Source organism: Pelophylax lessonae (genome assembly GCF_965119305.1).
Source record: "Pelophylax lessonae genome assembly, chromosome: 13".
NCBI classification, from domain to species: Eukaryota; Metazoa; Chordata; class Amphibia; order Anura; family Ranidae; genus Pelophylax; species Pelophylax lessonae.
Genome location: NC_138780.1, coordinates 93,525,971 through 93,548,465, shown reverse-complemented (window position 1 = coordinate 93,548,465; position 22,495 = coordinate 93,525,971). Strand labels below are relative to the sequence as shown.

General features: G+C 44.5%; 1 protein-coding gene across 1 annotated transcript; it reads right to left on the bottom strand.

Moving 5' to 3' along the window:
* Window positions 1–5,451: 5,451 nt before the first annotated feature.
* On the bottom strand, window positions 5,452–22,230 carry SPTSSA (serine palmitoyltransferase small subunit A). Its single transcript, XM_082242945.1, has 2 exons — window positions 21,988–22,230; window positions 5,452–6,124 (listed from the first exon to the last, which is right to left on the bottom strand). Exons 1-2 carry the CDS (start codon window positions 22,118–22,120, stop codon window positions 6,021–6,023), a joined length of 237 nt encoding a protein of 78 aa, XP_082099071.1. The 5' UTR covers window positions 22,121–22,230; the 3' UTR covers window positions 5,452–6,020.
* Between the last annotated feature and the right edge of the window lie 265 nt (window positions 22,231–22,495).

Sequence of the window (22,495 nt, the reverse complement as noted above, 5' to 3'; positions counted from 1 at the left end):
GAAAAACTGGACCAGGCCGCTGCCTTGCAGATTTGTTCAGGCAAAGCACCCACTTTCAGCCCAGGAAGCAGCCATTGACCTAATAGAATGAGCTGCAATACCTTCAGAAGGAGTTTCCCCGAGTTATGTAGGCTTCCTTGCCCATTTAAACCCCCTTTGGAGGCTTTTTCACCTCTACAGGATCCCGTGAAGATTATGAAGAGTGCATTTGATTTTCTGAACTCCTTGGTCACGGAAATGTAATGTAACAGACACCTGTGCCTGTGAAAAATAAATAAAGATTTTTTTTTTAAATGTCTGAAAATATCGGATGACCAAAATATCGGTACTAAAAAAAAACGATATCAGTAGATCACCAACGACCACAAGTGGCGGACTTGAAAACCTGCGCCACTGAAGCCGTATGACGGAAGGCCCAAGAAGCACTAAAGTGCCCAAGTAAAGTATGCCGTTCCAGGGAAAGGAGGAACCTGATCCTAGATAGAATAGACCTCACAGTCTGCCTGATCCATCTGGAAATGGACGCAGAAGAAGGGGACAGCCCTTGGGACAGTAGATCCGCCCTGAGAGGCAGTCTCTAGGGGACATCGGTGACCAAGTACATTAGGCCGGTGTACGCAAAAGACGTGGCAGAAGCTTGAGGGGAGGAGGAAAGGTGTAAATAGAATATGTAAAGATGATACTGGCCCCACAGGACCATCAGAGAATCTGTGGCGTCGGGCAGAGGATCCCGTGACCTTGCCACAAACCTCTGTAACTTTCTGTTGAGCTGGGATGTCAACAGAACCCCTAAGGGAGTGCCCCACTGAAGACATATCTGATGAAACATGTCCAGGTGAAGGGGCCACTCCCCTTGGGCCCACACCTGCCGAGGGAGATAGTTCGCCTGCCAGTTTTCCACTCCTGGAATGTGTACAGCAAAGGGGGCTGGAACTAGCGTTCTGCCCACCAGAGGATGCCGGCTACTTCCGGGGCTGTCAACACGCTTTGTTCCACCATGGGGATTGACATAAGCCACTGCCATAGCATTGTCTGACTGGACTTGTAGCGGGAGCCCCCAGAGACGATCCATCCAGTGATCCAGGCACAGCCTGATCGCCCGAAGTTCCAAGGCAATTGGACTCTTCAAGCGTCCAACAACCCAGAGGAAGAGGCATGGCCTCGAAAAGCGTTAGCCCTCCGTCTACATGAGACATTGGACTTTTCCATTTGATGCTGTTCTTTGGAATTCATATGCTGATTTACCACGCATGTTTGTGAGTAGTTGATTTTAACTTCTGTCATTAAAAAGCCCGCTGAGGATAATGCGCTAGGCTGGTGCGCCCTTTCTTTGTGTTTGTTTTTACAGTGTTTCGACCACCCGGTCGTAGAGGGCAGCAAGGCTTAGCCATACGGGATGCCAAGTGTGGGTTCCTAGATTGAAACAGCCTGAGGACCTGGTTCTGAGCGCAGGAGCAGGGTGCTCAGCATCACTCTTTTTGTTTCCAATAACCCAGAGCAGAGCTCAGTCCATGGACACCCCCCCACCTGGACAGACTGACATCCTTGGTGACCACTGTCCAAAACTAGGGGAGAAAGGTTCTGCCCTTCCCTGCCGAAGAGCGAAGCCACCAGACAGGGGCCCCCTGGATCAGATTGTCAAGAGACAGACTTTTTGCATCCTTTCCTGGGAGAGGTACGCTCACCGACCCCTTATGAAAAAAACTTTGCATATCTAGGGACCCGATCCCCCACTCTATTACATTACTATACCAACTTCTCCTTTCTGGGGAGCCCGTGCTAAAGCCTTTGTTTATACGGGAGTGGGAGAGAGAGACCTGCAGTGTACCTTTACGGAACAACAGCTGGACCACGTTTCAATTGACCCATTCCAGCACGGTAGATACAAGGATGCAGGAGAATGGGTACAAGTTGTTGACTCGATGGTATAGAATGCCCTCGCGGCTCACACAGATCTACCCAGGCCAGTCAGACCGCTGTTGGAGATGTTGTGGGAGACGGGGCACCTACTTACATGTGTGGTGGGGGTGCCCGCTCCTGCAGCCTTTCTGGTTGGATGTACGGGCACAGATCTTGGCGATCCTGGATGTGGATATACCAGATGATCCGAGGCACTTAATGCTTCACATGCCGCCCATTCCTCTTAGCCGATATAAGAAAAGCATCCTGCCGCATCTCCTGAATGCGGCACGTTGCCTGATCCCAATTTATTGAAAGCAGGCGGCGGTCCCAGACCGTGAGGCCTGAGTCTAGATGGTGAACGGTATCATGGACCCAGAGGAGTGGATGGCCAGATACGGGAACCGCTACGACAAATTCTATGCGAAATGGGTGACTTGGATGCATTATACTGCTTCCAAGGCTGCATGATCTTGCCCTTCTGCCTTTTGTTCACTAATAAGTAATCGTGTAGTGCCGACCCTCCTATAGACCCCTGCAGACAAGCCACTTGTTATGTTGTTACTTTGTTATTTTTCCCCTCTTATTTCTGCTCCTCCTCCCCCCCCCCCCCTCCGGCTGGCGTTCCAGTCCCCTTCCCTTGCTCTATCTCTGCAATTGCCTAGATAAGTGGTCCTCAACTCCGGTCCCACTAACAGGCCAGATTTTAAGTATTACCTTGGGGAGACGCAGACTAGAATACTGCAATCACTGAGCAGCAAATGAGATCACCTGTGATGTAATTTAGTTATCTTGCAAACCTGGCCTGTTAGTGGGCCCCGAGGACCGGAGTTGAGGACCACTGGCCTAGATGGTTAATATGGAAAGGTGGGGGACTGTAGCTCATGGATGTGATACTTACCCTGTTCATGACCGATTCACTTGGTCCTGCTTAAAATGCTCTAACCTGGTTGTACCTTTCTAGTTTTGATTTTGTGATTTCTAGCAATGTTTTTGTATTACACTTATTACCGTATGGCTCCTTGATTTTTACTGATAATTTTGTATTGCCAAAAATTTTAAAATAAAGACAAAAAAAAAAAAAAAAAACAAAAAAAAACAAAAAAAAAACAAAAAAAAAAAAAACAAAAAAAACAACACACACACCAGACACTTGTTCCATTTCGCCAGGATCTCCCTTTGAAGGAACCTCGTATGAAACTGTGAAAAGCAGAACCTCTACGATGGTAGATCCAATCAGGCCCAGCACCCGCATGCAAGTCTGGATGAAGGACCACTTTCAGGACAGCAGTAGATGAATTGCAGCATGTAACTTCTGGAGTTTCTCCAGAGGAAGGAACACTCTGGCTAGAGCTGAATCCAGAGTCAGACCCAGATAATCTAATTTTCTGGATGGAAATCAGAGCAGACTTCTGGTAGCTTAGAAGCCAACCAAACTCTTTCCGGGTCTGTATAGTGATTTCTAAGTTGTCTATCAGAGAAGCGGAGGAAGTCCAGGTAGCCCAGTACCACAATCTCCTGCTGAGGTCACAACGCCAGAACCGGGGCCAACACTTTTGTTAAGACCCTAGAAGCGGAGGCGAGACCAAAGGGTAACGCCACAAACTGATAATGCTCCACTCCTACAGCAAAACAGAGGAAGCAGTGGGGGTCAGGCACATATTGGAATGTGCAGGTAAGCATCCTTAATGTCAGAGGCAAGAAAGTCCCCCTGACGAAGGGACGCCACCACTGTGCGAATGGACCCAATCTCAATTTCTAAACCAGCACAAAGCAGAGCAGGGCATAGAGGCCCAGAATTGGACATACCTTGCCCTCCTGTGGGACCGTGCACAGGCTTGAATAAAAAAAAAAAAAAAAAAAACACACGTCCTGAAACAGAACAATCATACCCGGAACCAACAGGTCTTGCACTGCCCCAAATAGAGCTTGCAATCGGTCCAGAGATGGGAAACTATCTTGTAACCAGGCACACGAAAGCCCATGGGCCCGGAAACCAGCGAAGACGCCCCCACCCCAGGCACAGGTGAGGTTGCACCATCTTGCTGAAGGAGCCTTGTCTGCGGGTCCAGAGAAACCCACTCTCGGCTTGCCAGACAAGGGCCACTTGGAACCTCCCTTAGGAGGACCTAAATAGTTTTCAACCCTTATCAGTGGACGGAAAAAAAAAAAAAAAAAAAAAAAAAAAAAAAAAAAAAAAAAAACTTCTTGTGAGCCGAGAAAGAGGGTTCTTTCCCCTTCCCAGACTGTGGAAGAAAGGGCGACTCCTAAGGTCATCCAGGGTAGCCCCAAACAGGCGATCGTCTAAGGGGTAAAGCAGTCAGAGCTTTTTTAGAAGTCTGGTCCGCAGACCAACACTTAATTCACAATACACTCACAAGCACCACTGCTGAAACAGATAGCTTAGAAATAAGGGGAGCCTACAACATAATGGCAGCTATAGCTGCCAGCGACCTGGACCACCCCCACAACGCCGCCCCACCAGAAGGAGGTGCCCTGTCCCTCTCCAGGCCCAACAGCAGCAGTAGGTGAGCCCAAGGGACACCCCCCCCCCCCCAGTAAAAACAACATCGAGGGGGGAGGGGGAAACATTGCACTCAATAGGTACCTAGGCCAGGGACACACAGACACCTGGGCATGTAGAAATGCCAGCCCACAGCCTCACCGAGGGTGGGGGAGGGTTGGAGGAGAACCCTGTAGGGACTGACCGCCCCAGGGAGGAAAGGGGCTATCTACTTACCGATCCAGCATGCATGCGGGTAATACTCCCAAGACAGTACATCCTCACCACCGAAATGGGGGGGCTGTCGGCTAGGGTAACACTGTGATGCAGACTATCGGCGCCCAGTCATGTGTCCACGTTTAACTTGCTGGCCACCCCAGTCCAGGATGGGGCCTGTCGTGGCCGACTCAGCACAAAGTTCTGGTCTGTGCATACTCACTGGCAAAGACTGGGGGGGGGGGGGACCGCAGGATCTGGATTATGCAGCCCATCGCCCAGTCCGGCAGTTGATTGTAGATCTCACAGAAAAAAAAAAAAAAAAAAAAAAAAAACACACACAGGAGAAAAGAATGCTAGTAAAAAGAAAAAAAAAAAAAAAAAAGTGCCAGGACCAGAGATCCTGACAGGAAACTAGGTTCTTAGCCCTGACTAGGCAGAAAAAATAAACTGTAGACATATAGTAGAGAAGTGGGGGGGGGGGGGTGTACAGCACCTGGGACTGCCCATAAGCGTAGCCAAGTCTTTTTTCTGCCCAGTGTTCTACACCAGTAGGGGGCAATAAAACCCTATGATTCTGAATCATAGGGACCTGTGTCCATCAATGAACGAAAGAGAAAAGGATACAAATTTCATATGGGTACAGTGTTGTAGGGCTGAAACAGCTAATTGATTAATCAACAACTAATCAATTATGAAAATAGTTGTCAACTATTTTCATAATCGATTAGTTGGGGGGGTATAAGTGCCCTGTAGGCAAGTAGTTAAACTAGGTTTGCTGTAGGCAAAAGAACGTGGGTGGGAGGTGGGCGTCATTTTAAAGACAAAAACAATTTAGAGGTCACAAAAGAAATTTATTTATGCTGAAAACATCTATTTGCATTTTAGTTTGTAGTGAAAACAAAAATTAAAGGTTAAAGTGTCAACATTCAAAATCGTAATTACAACAGATGTACAAGTGAGAGGTGTTTCAGTCACAAAAGAGTGAATTGTGTACAAAGCTAACTAGCAGTGCTATATACAAATCGTAATCTGCCATCTTTAAAAACAAGCAACTAAATAAAATGCATATACAGCGCAATATTAAAAATAGCTGCTTTTATTACAAAACGCACAACAAAAATACTGCCATAACCCTGCGAGAAAGGCAATGTGTTGCAGAGCCCTTAGTGAACAAGACTAGCTGGAATAATGGTGGTCGAGAATTTAGAATGAGGTTCTAAGTGCCCTCATTGATTGGAGCAAGATCACAGCCGCTCCACTGGAGATCCTGCACCTTCCACCTAGGCGTCTTGGCAGGCTCAAGCACTGGTGCCATCTTCTGGATCCTTGTCTGATGCCTGAACTTCCGCAATGTTATCGCTCTGTCCTCAAAGCCCTTGCCAAGCAAGGCTCTTCTGTGTCATTGAACAATCTCAAAGTAGTGCAAAATTGCAAGGATGTGCTGAGGCATAAATATATAACCTGTATACAGAGCCATTCCAACAATAGAGACCAACATGGAATCTGAAGAAGGGTGGTTAAGGAATTCAACAAGAAACAAGAGTATATTCCAGTATGCTGGAAGGCGTCCCAGTCATAGGTTTGGTTAAAAGTGAGGGAACTAAAAGCAGAAGTGCAATTACCAGTGTTAGAAGTATAATAAATACATACAAAAACCCATGGCTACAAGAACACTCAAATGTCAGCAGGACCTCACTGTGCCACACTATGCTTTTCTTGGTAAAGCCAGTCATATACCAGTAGAATTTTGCTCGAAAATGTACATTTTCAGAATGTTCTTTTATTTTTGCTAATTGTTAGTGTTAACAGATCAATGTTCCTATTCAACCATAGTGACAAGAAAATTTGAGAAATGTTTTCCATCCTGCTGCCTCACATGAAGAAAATTTCAACTGTGAATGTGGTTTTTGTTTGGGGAAAAAAAAATCACACATATTGTAACAAAACCTGTTTAATACATCTGGGATTCTGTTCAAATAGCAGCTCTGGAGGGAACTTTAAAGTGGTTGTAAATAGTGATCAACTGATATGGTTTTTTTTATTGCAGATACCGATATTTTGTTGAAAAATGTTTATCAGGTGCGCTAGACTTAAATAATAATGTCAAATATATAATCATATAGTGACAAATCAACAAAAATGATGAATTGAGTGAAATAAAAAGGACAGACCTTTCCACAGTGAGTGAGTCCAGATAATAAAAATGAATGACAAATCAATAAGAGGAATAAAGTCCAAAGTGATAAACAATCATAAATATATATCCAAAAGGTGAGTCCATAAATAAATAGTGAATGTCCAAAATCATGTTCAACCACCATGCATGTGAAGAAAATCCAAAAGGTGCAAAATCCAATATATTAGATGTGGGCAGTGAAGACCTCCACCGTGATTGAATAAGCCCCTTACCAGATGAGATAACACAAGGGCGTACGTGCTATCAGATCCAATATTGATACCCAGGAAAGATGAAAGCACCCTCAAATCCCTCTCTCAATGAGAGAAGAGCAGGTCAGCCTCTTACCAGATGGTTCTTATTTCTAGGCAAGGAAAGATGAAATTCCGCCTTTACAGTTGCCTGGGATGAATGGATCTATAAGTTATTGAAGAAATTAGTCTTGTTCCTCTCGTAGAAGAGTCCCTGTGCTGGCATGTGCTTCAGCTGCTGCCAGAATGCTTTGCCAGTCTCCAATCACCTGAAGGCGTGAGCCTGTAATCCAGGGTCTATAGATACTTTGCCTTTGTCCTGTATTGCACTCCAGGATATGAACTTGCAGTGGGCTCGAGACGTGTTACTAGGCAGCAGTATCCCGTGGCAGCAGCTGAAGCACATGCCAGCACAGGGACTCTTCTACGAGAGGAACAAGACTAATTTCTTCAATAACTTCTAGATCCATTCATCCCAGGCAACAGGACAGGCTCCCAGTACAGGCGGAATTTCATCTTTCCTTGCCTAGAAATAAGAACCATCTAGTAAGAGGCTGACCTGCTCTTCTCTCATTGAGAGAGGGATTTGAGGGTGTTTTCATCTTTCCTGGGTATCAATATTGGATGTGATAGCACTTACGCCCTTGTGTTATCTCATCTGGTAAGGGGCTTATTCAATCACGGTGGAGGTCTTCACTGCCCACATCTAATATATTGGATTTTGCACCTTTGGATTTTCTTCACATGCATGGTGGTTGAACATGATTTTGGACATTCACTATTCATTTATGGACTCACCTTTTGGATATATATTTATATAATTGTTTATCACTTTGTACTTTATTCCCCTTATTGATTGTCATTCATTTTGTTTATTATCTGGACTTACTCACTGTGGAAAGGTCTGTCCTTTTATTTCACTCAATTCATCATTTTTGTTGATTTGTCAATATATGATTATATATTTGACCTTATTATTTAATAGTCTAGTGCACCTGATACACATTTTTCAACATTATATATTTTTTCTAAGGTCGCAGCTTTTCTATTTTCCAGCGCACTTTTTTTTTTTTTTTACACATCACATTTGATACCGATATTTTGATACCGATATTTTGGCCAGTGCATATATCGGTAACAGCCGATGTTTTTGTACATTAAAAAAAAAAAAAAAAAAAAAAAGTTTCATTTTTTTTGACAGGTACTCTTGTGGAGAGGTCTGGGGGTCTAAAAGACCCCAAACCCCTCCTCTGCAATTAAAAGCGCATTCAAAACACCAAGTTTGGCTGTAGTTCTAATGATCGCTGCCTGTTACACTTTACTTACTTATGTAATTTTCTTACAATATGCCCCTCAATGTCTGAATAAGTCACCAGCGCATACGCAGTTCGTCTTTAGCTTCACGGCACGCTGTGTGTGCCGTCTCCCTAACATCATCAGGCCGTGTATGTCAGTTCCACTGACAATGGCACAGCTAGCAAGGCTCGAGATACTAGATTTCTGCTGCTATGAGTGGCTAAGCTTGGTTGCCATAGTAACATATCGAGAAAGAGGCTTGGATCGCACGCAATTGCGCATGCGCGAGATTTCAGTAGGGAAAACGAAGGGCAGAAATGACGTCCACAGGGGAGACATAAATCATTAGTAAAGATGGCACAGCCGATTCCCAGAAGACAGTTTTATTCATATAAACTAAAATAAAAGTAAGTGAGTGTTTTTAATAGCAATATCCTGTGCAATTAATGAGAATTCTTTTTTAAATGACAATATTTCAAAAAAGCAAAATGGAATTCAGTTTTACTTCTTCTTTAAGGGCTTTTAAAAAAACTTAGTGGTGATGATCAGCTCCCTCGTAGTTCACTGACACTTCACTGATACTTCCTGCTGGTACCCAGTACATTTTTTTTTTAACCTGCAAAATCATGTGCATTCATTGTTTTGTTTTTGAAAAGGTGAACTTAGCCTTTAATGATGGCAAGCAAGGATGTTCCAACAATCAATTTATGAATTTATGCCCAAACACTCAAACATCGAACTGCATACGGCAAGCCTAAAACTGATGACAGACAGAGAACTTGCACTGTATAAGAGACAATTTGGATTCTAAATATTTACTGTTAGGCCCCTTTCACACATATGGTCCGTTTGTCTGTTTTTCACAGAAAAACGGACATCAATGCATCTCTATGTAAAAACGGATGACAACGGATGATCCATTAACATCTGTTTTCATCCGCTTCCATCAATGTACGTTTTTTGGAACGGATGAATGTCCTATTTTTCATCCGTCGAAAATTGGATCGGATGCAAAACAGATGTAAACGAACGAACGGTCCGTTTTTCATCCATTTTTGCATTGGTAGTGGATGTAGAAAAAAAAAAAAAAAAAAAACACGGTTGAGAAAAAAAAAAAAACTGATACATTTTGACGCGACTGAATTGATGAACTGAACGGACTGTATGTGTGAAAGGGGCCTTAAAGTGATTGATAAGTCACAAGAGTCTATGGTTGACTGAACAGCACCGGCATCCAAATAGATGCAGATGTTGATCAGGTATTCTGACAGCTATTGGCAGCAGCTGTCAGAATACAATAGCTCAGCAGGAGCTCATCTGGGCTCTACAGTGTTCATTTTAAACTGTGGGTATCAGATTCTGTATATGGAGGTTTTAAGTGTGTGTTTTTTTACTGGTTGAATTAGATTAACTTGTGTCTTTTTTTTTTTCAAACCTAACTATTGAGTTGATTTACTAAAACTGGAGTGCAAAATCTGGTGCAGCGCTGCAAACAACCCAATCAACTACGTTAATAGCCAGTGCCATTTCTGCCAGACCCAAGCTATCTTGAGGAAACTGTAAATTTGGGGTTTAAAACACGAATGCTCAGCATCTCATAATAAAGTGATGGCTGTTCTGGTAGCACACCTGATCGCATTCATGCCTGGAGACGCTGCATCATTAAATGCCGGTTGTTTACAGTTTAAAACTGTATCACATGATTTATCAGTTGTTTCAGCAGACAGGAGAAAGACATGAGAGCTTCAATGGATCTTGCCTACAATAAGTTAATGTTTAAACCATATTACAATTTCACAATGGGCACATTATCTTTTTACTCACCATGTGCACTGATAAATGTGTTACATATTAAACTGAATCTAGCTAGTCAGCATTTTCACGTCATAAAATAACACATTGAAACCATAGTCTGATACAATATCTGTAACATTTAGACCTCATGCACACTGGAGGTTTTTATAGCGGCTGTTTTCGGCTTCAGACATTTTTTTCTACAGCCAGTAAACTCCCTAGCATGTTATCCCATGTGTCCATGCACACATAGGTTGTTAACAGCACTTTTTGGCAGGGTAGTTTTCAGCTGTAAAATGCTCTAACTCCGAAAAAAGCTGGGGAAAAAAAAAGAAAAGCTTAAAAACAACTGCTTTTCGGCATTTATCAGCGTTTTAGAGCCATAAGCTAAAAAAAAAAAAAAAAAAACGGATAACATTCAGTCATGTGTCAGTCTGGAAAACCAGCATCCTCCGACAGACTCCCAATCTGCGCTCTCAGCCAATGGCAGAGAGCACTGATTGAAGTTAGGAGGGGGGGGTGCTTGTCCCCAGTCAGAACACAACAGCTCAGCGGGGTAGGTCACTGAACTAACCTTGCATGGTTAGTACAGCGACTCGGACCGGAGCAGATAGTTTTTTCCATTCAACCCCACGGATGTACCCGGTTTTGGCAATGCGTACTATTGTACAACTAAGTCAACGCATGCATGTTCCCACTGCTCTAGAAGATCAACCCAACAGTAATATATATATATATATATATATATATACGGTACATCTTGGTAATACTATTACATTTCCCGTGTTTGATCATTTAAAAGATCCTGCAATTACAGAAAAATATTTTCTGATTTGCCAGAAATGCATTCTGCTCCTAAATCCTGTTGTAAACTGAAAGCACAAGCAATGTTTGTAGCCTGAATTTTGTCAACCCTGCCCAGCTTCCTCCTGCCAAGCTTCTCAAGACCCACCTTATACTATTTTCCATAACCTCAAGGCTAATTCTCTTGCAGTTCCAAGATAAGGATTGGAAGGGCTAATTACTCTCCTTAAGATAACACTAGAAGTGGCAAAAGACAGCTCGGAATATCTGGCAATAACCCCATGTATTTTTAGGGTGCACTCACACTACGATTACATGCAAGAACCCCAGCAGGTGTTCCCGTGATTAGCTGTGTGGGGCAGTCCCATTGAACACAATGGTAGGCTGCCGGCTCTCACAGTTAGTTTTGACCAACCGCATGTAAACGCTCATACAGCAATAGGGAAGTATGGCTACTTTCAAAAGACTCTTGGACGTACATCTCAAGGATCAGAACATTCAGGGGTATGTGAGATGATTACGGCCACGCGCGCCTACACAGGTTGAACTGGATGGACTATTGTCTTTATTCAACCTCAACTACTATGTAACTATGTAGCAATCAGATGGGAGTGACCAACCCTGGATGCAGACCGCCTGTGTGTATTTACTGTATATTATCTCCACAAATATGCTTCAATTATCAGTTGTTTCCTCCTCTTTCTTTAACCACTTAAGTCCCGGAAGATTTTACCCCCTTCCTGACCAGGGCCTATTTTGCTATTCGGCACTGCGTGACTTTAACAGACAATTGCGCGGTCATGCGACGCTGTACCTAAACGAATTTGACGTCCTTTTTTTTTCCACAGAGTTTTCTTTTGGTGGTATTTGATCACCTGTGCGATTTTTACTTTTTGCGCTATAAACAAAAAAATAGCGTCAATTTTGCAAAAATAACAATATTTTTCACATTTTGTTATATGAAATTTCCCCAAAAAATATATGTAAAAATCAAAATTTAACATTTTAGGCCAATTTGTTTTATGCTACATATATTTGGTAAAAAAAAAAAAAAAAAAAAAAAAAATACCAATAAGCGTATTTTGATTGGTTTGCGCAAAAGTTATTGCGTTTACTAACTAAGGGAAAGATTTTTGTCATTTTTGTTGTTAACGCGTAATGGCGGCGATCTGTGATTTTTTTTTGCGGTACTGCGACATTGCGGCGGACAGATCGGACCCTTGACTGACATTTTTTGGGTTACCAGTGACATTTCTACAGTAATCAGTGCTATACATATGCACTGTTACTGTAAAATGACACTGGCAGTGAAGGGGTTAACTTTTTTGAGAGGGAGGGCTTGTGTGTGTCCCTAGGGGCGTGATTCTAACTGTGATTGGCTGTGGCTTGAGGTGTAGGAACAGTGATCAACGGTCCTTCATAGTAGAACCGTATGATCACTATTCATACACAGGGGAGAATGACAGGCGGCTTTGTTCACATTAGCTGTAATGGACGATCGCGAGTGACCGGCGGACATCGGGTCCACCGGGCACACGCGCGGGGGGGGGGAATAGGAGTCCGTAACCACGCGGGAGCGCTCGCTCCCTAGACCCTCACAGGCTAGCGACGTAGCCCTACGTCGCTTTGCCTGTGAGGGGCTGACTGCCGACGTAAATAGTCGTGCGGCAGTCGGCAAGCGGTTAAAGGTTAAGTTCACTTTTTAGAAAAAAAAAATAAAAATAAAAACGAATGGACATTTTTTTTAACAGGTAAAAAAAAAATGTGCCTTTATTTATTTGGAGCATTGCACCAGTGATCAGCAGATCACTGGTGCCGTGCAGGCTTCCAGAAGATCTGCCAGTGTATCTGTGTGAGAAGATCCCTGCTAGCTGCCAGATTGGGGAATCAGGCAGGTGCAAGGGGCAGTCCGTTCGTAAGATGTTACACCCTGCATATGGGTGTACCATGTTACAAAAGATGAACTTTCAAGTTCCGTGTACAATACACCCCTTAAAAATCCTTCCAGAGATCCCCATCTGAATTATTTTCCTATATGTCGTGTCTACAATTAAAATGTTCACTCAATAGGTTAGCTCCCTTCGTAGTCACCGATTCAGATAAACTGAAATAAAAGCGTGTAAAGGATGATCAGCAATGAATCTGACTGAAAGAACACATCCCCAGCATCCCTTTAGACAAGTATGCTCCTTCCTGCTGGCCATCAGATGGTGCAGACTTTACTTTTCCAGATATAGGTATGATAAGACAGTAATCAAGCAAACGACTAGCAGGCTGCATAGCTAAAGTCTACTCCTTTCAGTGGACAGCTGTCACCCTACATGTCTAAAGGATGCCTGGGAATGTGCACTTTTACAATCAGCAGAAAACTGATGTATACCCTCTTCCTCAGTGGCTGTTATGAAGAGCTGGAAATACTAAAAAAAGAAATAAAATAAATAAAAAATGCAGCTGTAAAGGATGGACCGAGGATATCAACATTACTATTACAGTGTATTGAGTCAGGGAATAGGCAAGAGGTATTTATCTTAATGTATTCTATGCATGAAGATAAAAAAAAAGAAAAAAAAAAAAAACCCTGTGTACAGCAGCCCCCCTTTATACTTACCTGAGGCCATCTTTATCCAGTGATGTTGCAGGAGTGTCTCAGCTGCCCTCAGCGCAGTGCGATTGGCTCCCGCCGCTGTCAAAGTCAGTCAGCCAGCCAATCAGGAGAGGGGGCGGAGCCGCAGCTCAGTGTCTGAATGGACATAGGGAGCTGCGGCTTGGCTCGGGTGCTTCTATAGCAAGCTGCTTGCTGTGAGGGTACTCAACTGGAGGGAGGGGCCAGGAGCACCGAAGAGGGACCCAAGAAGAGGACCCGGGCCACTCTGTGCAAAACCAACTGCACAGAACAGGCAAGAATAACGTGTTTGTTGTTTTGTTTTTTTTTTTAAATAAGACTTTACAATCACTTTAATGCCTTATATAATGAACATGACTTAAAAAAGTGTTACTAAACCGAGGATCCTGCATTCACTATATCTGGGCTCCCACAGTACAGAGAACATGGAAATGCAATCATTTTAGGAAATATAAATTGCTAAATACCTTTTCTCAGCAGTATATAGCACTCTTGTGACTTCTGTCAGTTGCTGAAAAAGCTTGTAGGAGGAGTTTTCATACTGCACTGAGCTTTCCCTATCAGGATGCAGGACCCCGACCTTCTCTATGGACAGTGCTGATTGGCCCTATGCAGATCACATGCACCTCTCTAGCAATACACATCAAACTGAGCATGTGCAGCCTGACTCCAGTAACTGTCTCATCTAACCCCAGTTTTTGAGTCAATGGAAGAAGGATATCTGCATACAGGATCAAACAGCCTTTTTACACAATTGAGAGGATTAACCCCATAGGTTCCACAATGAGTATAACAAGCATGCTTTACTGCATATACAGACTGATTTTACTGTTGTGGGTTTAGTAACACTTTAAGTACTTCTTTAGGAACAGGCCAGCTGCACCCAACTTTAGGAAGCAAGTAGCAACGTTGAAACCTATCAGCTGATAGTTTGTATTTTCCTTCATAGTTCTAATCAGACAGTAAGCAGGCATTCTGGCATCAGCTGCACATGTCCTAACCAATATTCATGTGAATGTTACCCTAGAGCTGAATTTTATGAAACAGGTAGGGCAAACATATTTCTGCACATCTCTATCCCATGAGACACCAAAAAGTGGTCAGATCCTTCTTATACAGATGTGCTGCTTTGTGAAACTGTCCCTTTACCTCTGTTCTGCTAGGATCACACTATTGTGTAAACACATTGGAGATTGCAATTACCCATTTGAAAACCAAATATATGCCAGTATAACAATAGTAGCCATTAAAAAAGTGAAAACATGTCTTGAATATTTATTACATCTGCCCAAGTCATTTGTGCAGTGTTTTCTATCCCTCTGGGGCTTTTGGACAAAAGCAATCCAACTTGTTTAGGAAGGGTCAGGATTCCTTAGACTTTGTGTACATTAACAACATGACAAAGTTCTTCAAGCTAAATATTACACAGCCAGGCTGTCAGTGAGCTGTAAGGCATTGCATGTATACTTTAAGAGTCGGTTCACACTACTCTGACTTGTCAGGCGACTTGGTCGCCTGACAAGTAGCTCCCAATGCTGTGCAATGGAACCGTTCTAATCAGAGCGACTCAAGTCGCTCCGACTTAGAAAAAGGTTCCTGCACTATTTTTTGGCGAAGTCGGAGCGACTTGCATTGACTTCTATTATGAGAAGTCGTTAGCAAGCCGCGATGAAGTCGCGCTGCACGGGCGACTTCAAAGATGCCCAAAGTCGGGGCGACTGAGTCGGATTAGTGTGAACAAGCTCTAAGAGGTGTATTGCAAACACAAAATTTGTTGGCCCAACAACCTTAAAGAGGTTGTAAACCCAAAAACATTTTTTTTTCTTTTTGCAACCTGAAAGAGAAACACATAATGAGCTAGTATGCACCGCATACTAGCTCATTATGAAACACTTACCTTAGAACGAGCCCCCGCCGTGCCGCCCGCTTACCTGTATGACAGGCTACAGCTGAACAAATCCTGTATTAGTGCAGCCAGAGACCAATCGTGTTCTAGTGGGAGATCAAACACAGATTTGTTTCAGTAAACAGAGGCAAAGGCTTGTGTGGTTTACAACATGTCTGTTCTTAAAGCCTAAAGCTCAGTACACATGGGCCGAACTGTGTGTATGGAACCCCATCCATAAGAAGCCAAAACCAGCAGCAGATTGGCTCCCGATCAGCAATTTCAGCCAATGGCGAATCAGAACACAACAACTCAGCAAGAGCAAGGGAGAGGGAGATTGCTGTACCAAAGTTGGATCGTTAGTATAGCTGCTCCGACCACAGCTGACCAGTTTCCTTCAGTGTCGGTTCACACTGATCCGACTTCGGGGCGACTAATGCTGTCGCCCGTGCACCGCGATTTCAGCGCGGCTTGCAACGACTTCACATAATGGAAGTCAATGCAAGTCGCTCCGACTTTGCAAAAAAAAGGTGCAGGAACCTTTTTCTAAGTTGGAGCGACTGAGTTGCTCCTATTAAAACGGTTCAATTGCGACCAAGTCACCTGACAAGTGGGAACAGTGTGAACCGGCACTCAGGATTAAAACGTAAAAAATGAATAGTGTGTACCAGGCTTAAGGCTGCCCATAGGAGCTGTCTGAGATTTGAACCATGCATGGGAAGACTGTTCCCGACTGTTGATCGGCTGACAAACTTCGGTACAACCAGTCTGCTGGATTTTACATGCGATTATCACTAGCAGCGAGAATACGAAGGTTCAGTGGGAGGTATTCTCATGTCAACACTGTTGCAGGAAAAAAAAAAATTGCTCGTGTATAGTCTACATAAAGCTGCCCATACACATACAGGTCTATTTTGTTCAATAGGAAAAATATCAAACAGATTCCTCCGGTGCAGCCGCCTGTCAGAATACCAAAACAGTGCCTGCATCTGATTGGATGCAGGTGCTGTTTGGTCAAGAATTTTCCACCCCCGGTTCCTTCAATAAAAGTTGATTGAAAAAAAATCTGACTTTGACAATATAAATTAGAGCTCACAGGCCCACCCATTAAGCAAATTTTGACCAAATGCGAGGTATTTATGGCCAGCTTAAAGCGGTTGTAAACCCTATTAAAAAAAAAAAAAAAAAAAACACCTGCAAGACAAAGGCATAATGAGCTAGTATGCATCGCATACTAGCCCATTATGTTTAACTTACCTTAAAACGAAGCCCCGACACGGACCCCCGGACATCGATGCGGGCGCTGCCATGATCCCTCGTCGTCTCTTCCGGGTTCGGCGGCTCCGGCGCGCTGATTGGCCGAAAGAGACGGCTCCAGCGCGCTGATTGGCCGGAGCCGCGATGACGTCACTCCCGCGCATGCGCGCGGGAGTGATTTTTCCGGCAAGCTCCCGGCAAATTAATTGAAGGTCCCCCCGGACCTTCAGAGCGCTCGCGCGAGCGGCTGCATGCACTGTAAATATCTCCTAAACCGTGGTTTAGGAGATATTTGTACCTACAGGTAAGCCTTATTATAGGCTTACCTGTAGGTAAAAGTGTCAAAAAGCGGGATACAACCACTTTAATTCTGGGAAATAATAAATGCTGATTGATGAAGGATAGTGTGCTCATTTTTCCAGGGGATGATCTAACACAGGATAATAACCTCATTCCACAGCCCCACAGTCTTCCTAACAGGGTCTGGTTATGACGGTCAGTCCGCCAAAGCTGCATTTCTTGCAGGTCTCCCACTGGTATTATCACAGCCCCTTGCAATGACATCACATACAATGCAGGACCAGCAGCCACATCCTATCCTGATAATGGGGCCACTGGTCCTATGTTGTACATCATGAGGTAGGAGAGCCTGTCCACATGTCAGTGTTTGAGAGTGCAGGAACAGATGGGTGTTGCATGGTCATGCCATAGGGCAAGCATTACTCTGTTAGATCATCCTCTACATCTAGCACTATATTCTTCTTTAACCAAGTGGCAACAATGGGGGTTTACTAAACTCAGAGTGGTGCACAGTAACCAATTAGCATCTAACTTTAGCTTCGATTGACACCATAACAGATCGGCGCCACTCCAAGCCTGCAGTGTCAGTCGCCCAGATTTACACTCTGTATTCAGGTGCTGGCAGAAAGAGCACACCTCACTCCAGCATGTAATATAGCATGCAGATACTGTCACAAACTGTATTCAACTGTAGTTTAAGGTGAACAAAAATCTGGCTTTAGCTCAGATCCAAGTCCATCGGTTACCCTCCATTGACATGTTTCACCCACATTGGGCTTAATCGTAGAGCGCAGAGTAAACCCAATGTGGGGGAAACATGTCAAAGGGGCTGGGATTTGAGCTGAAGCCAGTTTTTCATTCGCCTTGCACTGGAGTTGAATACAGTGTGCAGCTGTATCTGTATGTTAGAAGCTGATTGGTTACTATGTACAGATCCACCAGATTCTGTGTGTGCCAGTGTGAGTAAATCCCCCCCCAATATTTTTTAAGTTATTATAGCCTGGGGTAATTTACCAAAGAAAACCTGTACAGAGATAAATGAAAGCTCCCATTGCTGTCCTCTCCTTCTGAAAAGGAGAGGCTGTCTTACTAATCCCCTAACTGCAGCACATTCAGAGTCCCTGTCACAAGAAGGAATTCCATGTCCCCAATCTGCAGACTAAAGCCCCTTTCACACATGGAGTCCATTCAGATCCGCCTGTCAGCTTTTTTGGCGGATCTGAACGGATGCCCCATGCATCTCTATGTGGCATTGGATGTCAGCGGAGACATGTCCACTGACATCCGATCCATCAAAACCGGATGGATGGAAACCCTATTTTACATCTGTCTGGCGGATCAGATGTGAATGGACAGATGGGCCGTTCCCATCCAATTCCCCCATAGAGATGCATGGGGACCTGACCTCTGTGTCTCCGCACAAAGCGTGGAGACACAGCTGTCATCCGCCTGCTCAGCGGGGGATCGGTGGATCGTTCCCCCGCTGAGAAAAACGGAGTCCGCCTGGCGGACTTCATGTGTGAAAGAGCCCTTACATACAGCCAGCTAGAATTAAGGGCCGGTTCACATTTGTGCGAGTGCGGCGATCGCATGTAAATCGGAGCACACTGTTCCTTCATTACATGCGATCTCATGTGCGGATGCGAATTCAGCCATACACTTTGTATGGCTGAATTCGCACTGCACCCGCACAAGACCCTTTTTTCCAGCCGCATCACCGTATCAGGATCAGATCGCACAGTTGTTCACACTTGTGCGATCCGATCCTGTGCGAACTGTCAGATCGCACTGCGATATGCGATCAAACTGGGGGTGTCGTTAACATTTCATTGACACCCCCTGCGTATCGCATATGGCAGTGTGAACTGCCAGATGTGCGTCTGCGATTCGGGAACAGGCTTCGAATTCGCAGCCTTCCCACATCGCACAAGTGTGAACCGGGATTTAAAGGAGGAGGTCATGCCTTGTATTTCTCTTTATTTTAAAAGCCCAACTCTACAAAAACAGCATTTGTTGTTTATTTACAAATCATCTCCCCCGGAAACATGGAAAGTACTTACCCTTTCCATGTTCCACTGCTGTACATCAATTGTTCCATCTGCCATTCCTCTTCTGGGTTGAATGACAAAAAGCACAATGCTCCCAACCCATCACCATGTAAGCATGTTCCCCACAACTACAGAAGTAGTATGTAGTAGTATCTTGTAGTGATCAGAGCATTGAATGTTTATGGGGATCGATTGTTCTTACATACATACTTGTGTGTAGCTTATGCTATAGAAAGCAATTTATTCCATCCATTTAGGGAACAACTGTCACTTCTAACCAAGTGCTACTTCTAACCGAGTGCTACCTTCGACCAGATTTCTTTGCCCATTGAAAAAGGAGCAAATTTAGAACCCCTGTCTCATTCTACTGCTATCCAGGTCTCTATCAGGCCCCTTACCCTAAGTTTTTTGAGTTCCAAGCTTGAAAATGTCACATACTAATTACAACAGTGGCTGTTCACATACGAGAGCCCAGAGGCCGGTAGCTCCAAAAGATATATGGGCCACTTTGGAGGCAGATTTTGGCATTTTTTGCACCATATACTTCAATGGGAATGCCTGAATACACTTAAATCTAATCATTTCAAGTGTTTTTTTTCCCCGGTATTTTAAGCCTGCAGGCACTGGTCTGCTCCCCCAGTGCTTTTCAGTGGCAAAAAAACCAGAAGCTTGAATACTTTGAAAAGGCTCGTATACACATGCAAAAAACACCTGAAAATTGCTCTGCTCAACTGATTCCAGCCTTGGAGATTCCCCCCACTTACTGTCCTAGTTAAAACAGATTCACTAGATGGGAAGGGAAAATCTGCAACTGGGACGCTGCAGGGGTAGGCTTTGCATTGCCATCTCTCACTTTGTCTGATAAAAGTAGTATTCCCAAGACAAGAAGTGGGGAGACATCTGTATAACTAAGCCCTGAATGGCAACAAAAACCCAACAGGGGATCAAACCCTCCCATAGTAAAAAGAAATGTGAAGTTTTGTCAGTCTGCGGTTACTAGTGATATTAGTACTGCAATTGGGCTACTAAAAAAAATCCAAACCTGGTCCACCTCTTCATGGTGAAGGATTTAAAAAAAGAACCCTGCTATCCTAATCTACCATCTAAATAGCTGTCTACACTACAGGAGAGATCTAACAAGCTCAGAATGATGACACGTTGATCTTTGTGCTGGAAGAGTGCGGAAATAGTACACTGAGCTCAGCACAGAGATAACATCAGGAAGAGATGAAAGTGAATGAGTCACGATCATATCATGACATATCTTGGGTTTGGTAGTCCTCACATTAGACAGACTAGCCCGGTAACTATCATGTGTCTCCAGGAGAAAACCAAATGCCGCTCCCTCCTCGGAGCATGTGTCACCGAAAATAAATTAAGCTGCTGGGACAAACAGGATTTACAGAAGTACTTCCATCAACAATGAGCACCCAGGCTGCTAAAGAACATGAAAACTAGAAGACAACAATCTCACTATACAACCCCATTTATATTTACCACCAAGGCTAGTGCAAGGGCCTACCTGACTGGATATAAATAGAATGCAGACAAAGGTGCTGGTAAATCTAAAGGCTAAAGTAAATGTTGTAACTTAAAAGCCATGGTCCCCTAACTGCACCCTGGATGCGGCCTTTTGCTTGCATTTACCCAGCCCTAGGGATACTGTTCCACCCGCCGACGCCAACAACGGCGTGGTCTTCCGCCCGCCAACAACGGCGTGGTCTTCCGCCCGCCAACAACGGCGTGGTCTTCCGCCCGCCAACAACAGCGTGGTCTTCCGCCCGCTGACGCCAACAATGGGGTGCTATGGTTTCTTCCACATACATGGTCATCTTTGACCCCTTAACCACCCTCTCCTAATCAAAGATTTCACCGGTAATATTATACTTTGGCCAAATTGAAAAGAAACAATGGCTTTGGATACCCAAAGGAACTATTTATGAGACTTTCACCCAGGATTCACATATTTTTCCAGTTGAACCTAATGTGTTAATCCTGTGTGAATCTTGTGTATATACCTATAGCAGGAAGTGGGAGTATACCCCCAAGACTGCCCCATAGGCATGCTCAAGCTTTTTTCTCTGCCTAGTGTCCTACTCCTGTAGGGGGCAGTATAACCCTAAGGTCATGAAGATGAAGAGCTGTGTCCATCAATGAACGAAAGAGAAAAAATTAATAACATTAACACATAAAACGTGGATTACCAGCGAAGTCACCAGAATAGTGGGGGGTAGACTAGGATTGCTGGGCTACAAACTGCTCTACTTAAGCAAAAACAATAATAAAAAAAAAAAGTAATCTTCCAGCAGACCACTGTCCGGTGTGACACGTCCGTAGACACACCACACATGGACAGATCTGACTCTTCGCAGAGACCATCACCAAATCTGATGTCAGACAGGTGATTCTGCTTCAACCTGCCAGTGGTAAGATCACTACAAGGCCTCCTATGGGAGGGAATACCCCTGCACACACACAGCCAGATGCCAATCTGCTGACTCTGGATTGCTGGTAAAGGAAGTGACACCTCACCGCGTCCAGCTTCGGAGGGAGCCCTTCCAAAGGGACAGACAGACGGAACTTTAACAAAATTGTCAGCAACATTGGCCATACACTGTACAATCTAATTGCACAATCTTCTTTAGATCCACCAACATGTATGTAATAGGAGCGCCTGTCTGCATACAGACTGAATGGGTTGTTTAGATGTGCCCTTCTCTTATATAGATGATGGTAGATCGAAAGGAGATTGTGCAATCAAATTGTAGGGTGTGTGGAGCACAAACTGTTGGCGCTAGATAAATCCTGTATAATAACACACTTACACACACATACATACACACACACACACACACACACACACACATACATACATACGAGAGAACACTGTAGTAGCACTCCCAGCCTCCTGATAAGGGTGTGTGAAGGATACTGAAGATGGTTCTCTCCCAGGGCTCCAGCATGTAGAGCGCAGTGACCAGCAGGTACTGGTAGTAGAGCCAGGACATATGCTTCCAGGCCCGGCCCAGAGAGCCCCCTTCCCCGGCCTCACACGACACCTTCATCCTCCGCTCTGTACGATGTGAAGCCTCTTCCTCGTCCTGTGCCGGAGTCCGGTGACGTAATGATTGTCGGAGCACAACACACCCAGTGACCCTGCGCCCGCCACGCCCACCTCATTACCAATATAGCGGAGCGGGTGACACATTCTTTCTGCCGTCACGTGGGAGGAGGGTGGTCACGTGATCTGTGTGTTAGGCTGGGCCAGGGTGTGGCCGGATGGGGTGATCCTCGTGTCATAGTGTGTAGCCGAGTGATTTCCCTCCCCATTGTACTGAGTGAGGAGGAAGGAGCTGGCCGGGGGAGGGGAGATATGTGACTACACACACACAGGGTGGGGCAGGGTGACATAATATAGACTTGACACACATAGAGGCCGG